The sequence below is a fragment of the Leiobunum rupestre genome, chromosome 11, assembly GCF_980474605.1.
Source record: "Leiobunum rupestre chromosome 11, qqLeiRupe1.1.hap1, whole genome shotgun sequence".
NCBI lineage: Eukaryota > Metazoa > Arthropoda > Arachnida > Opiliones > Sclerosomatidae > Leiobunum > Leiobunum rupestre.
The window spans coordinates 3,416,799-3,426,450 of record NC_143394.1 but is presented as its reverse complement, the minus strand read 5'-3'; the positions used below and the strand labels follow the sequence as shown (position 1 = coordinate 3,426,450).

Genomic DNA, 9,652 nt, shown 5'->3' with positions numbered 1-9,652 from the left:
TTTTACCTTATTAATTAGTTTATTGTGATTTCAAGTTTGTCCATCAATATTGCCTGATGATAAAAACCTGGTCTGAATATGTAATATTAATCTGGAAACGGCCATTATGATGTCAACTCCTATAGTCATCGTTATGAAGTGTCAAAAACTAGTACTCAAAAATTTCAATTAATGAAATTATTGCAAGAGGAAAATTTTAGATATCAAATGTGGAAGCCCTGTATAGACGTCTGCTATGCTGTGGTAAGTTCGTAACTGGATTCTGCAGTTTTATGTTTCAAATTACTACTCGCAAAATATTATAAGCTTAATTAATATGCTGTTTTATATGTTAAATTAAAATTTTGTTTAAATACATATGAAATTAAACGGTCAAAGGAGTTTGCAACTTTCTATGTAAGCTAATTCTCTTAATGAATTTATAAAACAGACATGTACTAAATTCTATCTATTCAAGTCTGCACTTATTATTTTAAACTTCTGGTTTAAATAAGAATTATACATCAGTATTTAAATTTGGCATGCATCATTAAAAACTGAAGATCCTCACAAGTCAAGTACCCGCTGGTAGTAAAAAAGAGTGACATTAGAGTTACATTAAAATTACCACATTTCTTTCTAGAAAGGTCTGATGAAATGTGTGCAGTTACACTGCAGTAGCTGGTTTGAATTGTTAAAGGGACTTTCAAGAAAGACCTAGTTGAATATAAGTCATTCAGTCGTAACTTTGGGTTCACAATGTACGGCAACTGAATTACATATTTTAAATTGACTAGAGGGTCTCTTGAAAGTCTCTTTAATAAAAGAAAATTCATGACTTATCTTTTCTAAGCTAAAGGACAAGACACATGGCTCTCTCTATAGGTAGATAATATCATCTGTTGATGGTGAAAATAGAGGCTCTATAGCTGCACCCAAATTTTCTGTTAACTTTAATAACTTTCTTGATTAAATTGATTGCAAATCTCTTTAATTGATAATTTTTTTACTAGTTTAGTTTCTATAATGAGTTTCAGCAATTTAAATGCTGTAATTTTACACGTAATCCTTTAAAATTTAAATTTTCTCAGTTTACTGTTACAGTTTCAATGCTCAAATTTAAGGAAAGGGTTTTAAAATATATAAAAGGTGAGAAAAAATTGATGGAAATTATTTTAGAAATATATTTTGCTTTTTAAAATAATTCCAAAAAATAACTCTTTAATTCTAAAACATTTCCAATATCTGTGCCTTCATTGATCCGAACTACCCCTTAAATCAACCTTCCAACTGCTTTGATAAAAGCATTTTTTATTTAATAGCTGTCCCTTTGCTCTGCCTCACAGGGCATATTTTGCATAAAATTTATAATTGAAATAAATAGGTTTTATTTTTAAATATATTTTGAACAGACATTATTATATTTTTGAATGTAATTTAAAATATTGAATATTATCTTAAATATTTTACTTAACATTTTGAAATAATGATGATAATTGGTTATGTCAAATTGAGTTTTAATTTCCCATTAATACTTAGATAACAAGATAATAGGTGTATAACTGGTTCTAGTAAGCAAGTGAAATATGCTAATTTTGGTAAATCGTTCATGTACGTACAGTACACAGACATTGTAAATGAAAATAGCCACAAAGGCAATTAATATGAATATATGTTATATTAAAAAACTAAAAAAAATTCTAACGCGCTTAGTGTAAGTAAGCACATTTATCAACAGTACTTGAATGGTGGGTCTCAAGTCCTGTTCTGGCTGTACTACCTTACAACGGTATGGATCGTACACTACTGATCCTCAAATAACAATAATTTCAGTCTACTCACGCTTTTGAATAATAAAGACGCCTTTACATAGAGGATTAAGTTTGAATGACCAAAACGTTTATTGTTATGAAAAATTATTCAAATATTTACCATACTTCATTACTGTAATTAAAATTCCCAAAATTATTTACACAATGCTAGATGGATACACCGAAAACAAAATTCAATTATTTTTTTTAACTCTGTAAAAAATCAGCTGGGTAAAAAAAACTTATGGAAGAGATAAAACAAAATTAAATTCAAACTAAATTTCACTTTCCAATAAATTCTTTCTGGTACTACTAAATACGTTATTTTTAACCTAGAATATATGATCGGGTTCTACCGGCTAATTTTCCCTACGAAGCAAAGGCTTAATGGTTAAATGTTAATTACTATTCAACTGCAAGTAAATTAATTACAATAATTTTAATTTTAACTTAAAAAATACTTAATTACGTATAAATAATGAGATTTAAATAAAGTTCCCATAAGAAATGGTTTATTATTTCTTGAGTAAAGTGCGAAAAACAACGTTAACTCGAAGACGGACAAAATTTGATTTTTGCATTTTTCCGGGAAACTGGCTACGAGCTGATTAGTTGGCCTTCCATGTCAAAAATGGTACACTAACTCATTACAGTACGAAGCTTCTTATCTACAATCGACTAACTTTCGTTAAATGACGGGATTCTAATACGTTTCTCGCTGAAGTTGACAGTAACAACAAATCCGTATGGCTATCTCTGTACTGTACACCAACGCTGATTCATTAATATTCATTGTAGTACTTCCAGACAATAATTGTTGGCAGTAAGAATAATCCCGCTAGCCATCCACAATACTGAATCTTGGGCATGAAAATCGCTCAAAATAAAGTCTAAAAATGTTTAGCGACCCGACTATTGATTCTCCTGCGCTTGGCTGTATTAATTTTAGCGATAGGAAATCGCACTGACCCCTTAAATAAGAATGGCCTACCGGCCATTCTTAATATGACCCCGACACACAGGAAGCAACCGGTTGGCTCGCCTTATTCAATCAGAGTACTTTGGGGCGCACTGATGCGGAGAAGTTCTCGTTCTTCACCACGGTACTCCAAGGCAAAGCCCTCGATTGGTGTTCTCGGTTGCTTCGGGGCAATACAACTTCCCAATACTCATGGACTGATTGGGAGGCAGCTATCAAATCCGAATTTAGGCGCTCTTCGCGCTCCATTTTTAACGACCTCCTCTCTCGCCAACAACAAACCAACGAAGACCCTATCAAATATTACCGCGACGTCCTGGCACTTTGCTCTTTGGCTAATCATTCTATGCCGGAAGCCGAAAAAATCAACTTTTTACTCAAAGGGTTGAACCCGCAACTACGGGAGAAAATGGTTTTAATGAGCCCGTCCACGTCGGCCGAGTTTCTGGACAAATTACAACTACTCGCCACGCTTAAGCCCACTCCCGCGGAGGACGCCACTGCCAATGGGAAGATTCTTATGAGTCTTTTGAAGATTTCAACTGACCAAAAACTTGGAGGGGGCAATAACATTAGTTGCCCCTCCTAGTAAAATTCTAGGGAGGGGCATTTCCCCCCTGCCCCTCCCGGTTCCTACGCCCCTGATATATATACTTAAAAGGCACCCTAAAAGCTTACACAAAGGATGGCGCCACTAAAAAATCTGCTGTTGTAAAGTGGCGATTACTTTTGGTGTAATACTACGAGCACGCGATAGAGTCGCTAAAGGGCTAAAGGGCAGAGGCGTAGTGAGGGGGGCAGTAGGGGAAATTGCCCCGGGCACCGACGGTCAGGGGGGCGCCAAAAATGCGCCTAAAGTATTAAAGCGGATATTGGTAACTGGAAAATTTTTAATATATCAATTAAATTGTAATATATTAATATTTATTTTGTTATTTATTGATAATGATTAGGTTTCGTTTAAAAACAAGGAATTTTATGGCGGAAATTGGGGCCAGCGAAGGGGGGGGGGGGCGCAAATTTTGGAGTTTGGCCCTGGGTGCCAAATAACCTCACTACGCCACTGCTAAAGGGTTCGTTTTTAAGAGCTCGCGTGCGTTTCGCACGTGTAAAAATGGGTTCGTGCCGCCGATAAAAACATTTTTTACTTCTTTATTTTTATTATTTGATTTGATTGGATTTTATTTTCGTACTAAGTATTTATCGTTTTTGGTAGTAGATGGGGCCTCACGCACTGCACTTGAGCACAATTTAGAAAACAGAAAACAAATATAGACATTCCAATTAAAATTTATACTCTAAATTTTTATTTTATCGCCTGTTTATGACTGATTTAAACGCGGGAAATCAGCAAAAATTTACTTTCGTGTAAAAGTATAGTAATTCCGGAATGTTAGACTTGTGAAATTTTTAAGGTGATATTAATGTTTCGGGAAATCAAAAAGAAACGCCTAGTTTGACTGTTTAACACATTTCTGGTGTAATCTATCCTTGATGGTTAGTGTCCAGGGTTGGAAAAATACAAGTTTTTGGTTTAAATCAGGTTTTTTTAAACACTACTTTATTTTACTTTTAATTTTTTTTCGCTTTTGTTTAACTTTGCATACATATTACCATGAGTAACATAATAACATTGATACTCTCTTCAAGCTGTGACTTGGACTCGCGACTTACCGTTTTGGATGACTACTTTTTGATAAAAGTTTAGGCCTAATATTGGAGAGCACGTTCCGGAGCCGCGAGGGGCTTTGGCTTTTTTTTTTAAGCCCGCGTACGAATCACGCGTGATAAAAAAAACGTGAGCTCGTGGCGCCGAGAAAAACTTTTTTAATTTTTATAATTTTTGCCTAATATTCCGCCTATCTATTGGAAACCATATATTTTGGCTTATCGGAAGTCTCGCATATTTTAGACACTAGATGGCTTTGTGCTGAGAAAACATCTTGATTAATCAATAACTATGAAAATCCGCTCGGTTATAAATCTCGTTAATTGTCATACTTATTGTATTATGTTACTTATGATATTACCAATCAACTAAAAATTAATATGAGTGACCAGAACAAAGTTTTTAGTTTTGGTTTCGTTTTTTACAAGTCTTACCAGAACGAAGTTTCAGTTTTAGATTAATTTTTAATTTTGGATAAATGCCGGGTGACCAGGAAAATGCCTCGAATTTTTTATAGAAAAATAGGTAATTTTCAAGCGAATTAAAATAAAATATGGGAAAAACCATAAGTAAAAAACAAATTCTTATTGAATAAAAATATATTTCTTAAATTTTAAGTTTGTAAAATTTTACAAAGAAATTTTTTAATTTTAAGTTACAACAACAATTTCAAAAAAGATAATTTTATAATTTTGCGTTACCAATATTTTAGAAAGATATTTTTCCGATTTTGAGTTTACAATTCAATTTTATTAAGTCATAGCCATTATACTCGAAATAAGTGTTACCTGACACTACAAAAGTAGACGGAATTAATAAACATTGGTCGAGCTTCATTCCCTTCAAGTATCGATCTGCATTGACCGCATCACCGTCTAAAATGTGCAACTGACATTTCAGAGGGATATTTACCTATTTATAAACCATATTTTTTTCCGATGAAATCGTTAAAATAACGAATTTCCAATATTTTTCTACAGAAACGTCTCTTAAAAATCAGCGGGAGCCGGCGAAGGTTCATGTTAAAAATATTTATCTGATTTAACCTATCTGTAAACTAATATCACTTCATGGCCATCAATATAATTCCGCCAGCCGCCAAAATACGCCCGTCTTTGGTGTTCTGATACAAGTTTTAATTACCATAGCGTAATTGTGGTCCCAGTTTTTCCCCAATCGGAGTTACAATATTTGCGTCAATGGAGACGACGTTTTAGACATAGTCAATTGAAATGCAAAGCCTGATATAAATCCGCCAATTACCTCGTTTTAATTTTCTACGCGTACACCCTTTTGAAGGTTGCTACTATAGTATTCCACATTCCGCTGTTGGGCTGGGCCTCGCCCATCAAACGATGCTGATCTTAAATACCATTAATCCCGGTATAAAAAGACACCGCTCTTCGGAAAAAATTCATTCTTGACTTTCCATTGATTCAGGATACACCTCCGTCTCCAAACCGACTCAAATCATGAACACTTTGGTGAGTTTTTCATTCTTTCAAAATTCGTTTTTACAATTTTTATCTTAAACAAATGGGCGTTATTTATAGGAATATAGTTGTTTAAAGAATAGTTCATAAGTTTCGTTCGCATTGAACAACTTTTAAGGAGCCAATTTGTTTAATAATTTTTTGTTTGCCCAACTAATTGCGAAACTTTGTTCCTGAAAATATTCGTTTTCAAGAAAATTTAAAGCGAAACCCTTAGAGGATCGATTTTAATGTTTTATTGAAAACTAGATGGCGCAAATTTAAACGTTTTAACGAATAAAACTGTATAAAACATTCCTGGTACATCCACCGAAGAAATGTTAATTAGATTTAAAATATGGTTTGTTTTTCATGTAATTTATTTTAAGTGGTGCATTTCTTAGCATGCCGTTGAAATTATCTATTTTTTTATTAATATATAGGTATATTATAACTTACAATTTAGCGTGTTGCCTGAAGGTTAACAGCACTAATATCTCCTCTCATTCAGTCCTCGCGATCTGCCCGCGGGGAATTCGAAAAGTACTTGTTCAGCTATTAAAAACGAATCTTACATTCGAAGAGTGTGTTCCGTTAGAATTAATTACAAAGCCGGCTGTACTTTCTCTATTAACGGTGTTTTCCTCTTCTGACCGGTTTAAAAAGAGGGACCTTGAGATACAAAGAAAAAACCAGAGGGATACTCCCTTTGGAAGATAACCTCTAACGCTGGTTAATTCCGGATTAAATCGGTTTCTCAAGGTCAAGCGCGGTTTTCACTTTTTGATTTCTTAAATCGTAATGGCGTTAGATCAGAGATACGTTTTGTTTCCAAGTTTTTTAATTTTAACATTCTTAAAGCGTTTTAAAAACTAGACGTAGTAATTGTCCGAATTTTGCGTAAGACAGTAGGAACATAGACTCCTAACAGACTACTTCCCTTAACAGTCTATCAACAACACTCTTAGTGGGTACAAACATGAATTTCGTTGATCCACCATGATACGTTTTACTTTATAGCGGCTATAAAATAATTTCGTTTCAAAATTTAAAAAAATATCATTTCAAATGACAGGTAGTTTTCGCTTTCCTCGGAGTCGTCGCTTACGCCAGCGCTGGAGCCATCCTCGCCGGCGCTCCACTGGGCCTTGGCCTCTATGGAGCCGCCATCGGCACCACCGACCTCGCTGGAGCCATCGGAATCGCCCAAGGACAACGTGACGCTTACATCGGACGCGTCAATGCCGCCGCCCACGCTAACGGTAAGTTGACCCGCGATAGCGCGATACACTTGTTACGAGCCAGAAGTTCAATCCACGGGGTTAATGCCATTAGAAGCAGAAATATTATATAAATGTTAATCGGCCCAATCTCTGCACGACCCTGTCTCGAGGTTTAATTATATTTCAATAGACCACCTGAAATTCTAAATATTTAATTTCCCCCTTCAGCCGCTCTTTTGAACCGAGTCGCCGTTGCCACCCCACACGGAATCGCCTCCACCGACTTGAACGGAGCTATTGGTATCGCCCAAGGACAACGTGACGCTTACCTCGGACGCGTCGATGCCGCCGCCCACGCTAACGGTAAGTTGACCCGCGATACTTGTCACAAGGCAGAAGATCCATTAGAGGTCGATTTTTAAATACCCCGAGGTCTTAACAGATGACGTCAACATGGCGTTTTAGTAGTTGGTCTTTTTGAAATTTATTAGTTATAAATTATTTTCTAAGAAGTTTAAATTTACCCCATCTAGTATTAAATAAAAGCGTAAAAATTGAATCTCTAAAGGCTTCGCTCTAAATGTTTGGTATTGTCATGAGAAATTTGCGAATGGGGCTAGTAATTTAAAAAAATTAGCCACTAACCTTTGACCTATCTCTACTCCCGCAGCCGCTCTTTTGAACCGCGTCGCCATTGCCGGAGTCCCACTCGCCGCCTGGTAAAAATCCCGGATCACTTAAGGGTGTTTTAGAAATCGAATGTTACTTGTAAATATCATACAATAAAATCTTGATTCAAAAATGGCGGCCTTTTTACTGATACGTACACATTTTCTTACAACAATGTAATAACCGAAAATTATTGTATATTTTTAATAAATCATTAACTGATCTCACAACTTACTTATTATTAATATTACTATTATTGAACCTATTCCTCCACCACCGTATGGCTACGACGCTACGAGCAACCAAAGAATAACTAATAATATTGAAATCGAATATCTAGGAGCATTTGCTCTCAATGTTTGTTTGATTGTAAGCAGTTTAGCCACGTTCACACGCGTACCCTTGGAAACGTTTAACCTCATTTCGATCTTGCTGCAGTTCGTAGCGTTTGGAAAACTATTTATTCACACGTTCGATTTCCAGTGCGTTTTGAAGATAATTGGGCATGCGAAGTATAGTCATACAATTAGGAGTTCGTCTGCTCTCCCATTTGAGTTACGTCATTCTAATTAAAAATGCATGCACCCAGAAGAAAGTTTTCGTCTTTTTTTTTGAACAAAAAAACAAAAAAAAAATGGAAAACTACTGCAAAAACAATCCACGATCGCAGGATTTCTTAAAAAAGCTCATGGTTCACAAAAACCGACTAAATGACGTCACGATTAGATACCAAACTGGTCGACGAAGCGATCTGAAACGCTGGGACGCGCAACGGTAACTGTTCACACGACGGGATCCAAACGTTGCGGGAAAGCTCACAACGACACAACGATTCAGAGGCTAAGCGTGAAAGCGGTTATCGTTAATCAGTCTATGATTAAACCAATTTGTTTTCACATTTTGGTGTTAAATGAATCCAAATAATATTACAAACTGTGCAAAAGGAGTTAAGGAGTTTTGGCTTAGGTGGCGTGAAAAAGCATCTGCTAACATGGTCAGTGGTTTGTTTTGACGTAACTAGCGTCATTGGCCAAACCATCCAGCGGCAGAAATGTGTCAATCAACCCTCCTCCCAGACATAATTTAACTAAGACTGAGAAATAACGACTGCATTTGAGTAGAAGCGTTACTCCCTTTAACCAAATAGGCAGCGCTTGAAATGAAAACGCTACGTAACATCAAGGAGTATACATATACTTTATAACATTTTACGCGCTTGCCAGTTGCGGAAGTGTCACCGACCTATAAAAGAGCCTGTACACATTATTGTCCACAGAAATAGGCTATCGCTTCTACACAAATGCAGTCGTTATTGCTCAGTCTTAGTTAAATTATGTCTGGGAGGAGGGTTTTCCATCGCTGTACGCTGTCGCTTTTATTTTTTCAACTACAAGTACTGGGGTATGTCTGGAGTTTAACGGAAACTGTGGGGAATGTGGCCGGTTTCGTTGGTGGGACTACCGGAATTATCGTCAATAATGTGTTAACCCTCGATCCCTCTTTGAAGACCAATTTCTTCGACCCGGATTTGACCAAGAACACGGTAAGTTTGTAATGGTGATTTATATTTCATTTCATATTTTCGTAAATAAATATAGTACTGAAGCGATAATTTATATTGCTAGAAAATAAACTATAGTAATACAAAAATCTATCTATACTTAAATTTAACAACAATTATGCAACGCATTGATTCATGCAGGACGTATAAGGAAGAAGGAGCTTATTTGGTGACCGGAATCTGTTAAACGTATTCGTCTGTTATTCGTAGAATGTTTGAAAATCTATTCGCGGTTGGTTTACTCGTAAGCAAAAGACCTCTACCTTCATTTTCGGATAGCCCAAAAGGG

General features: G+C 35.8%; 1 protein-coding gene across 1 annotated transcript; it reads left to right on the top strand.

The window, feature by feature from the left end:
• The first annotated feature begins 223 nt into the window (after positions 1 to 223).
• LOC149921128 (uncharacterized) lies at positions 224 to 7,893 on the top strand. The gene is made up of 5 exons (XM_090163665.1): positions 224 to 243; positions 5,879 to 5,922; positions 6,986 to 7,172; positions 7,362 to 7,496; positions 7,804 to 7,893. The coding sequence occupies exons 2-5, from the start codon at positions 5,911 to 5,913 to the stop codon at positions 7,854 to 7,856; spliced, it is 387 nt and encodes a 128-aa protein (XP_090019791.1). The 5' UTR covers positions 224 to 243; positions 5,879 to 5,910; the 3' UTR covers positions 7,857 to 7,893.
• The last annotated feature ends 1,759 nt before the right edge of the window (positions 7,894 to 9,652 follow it).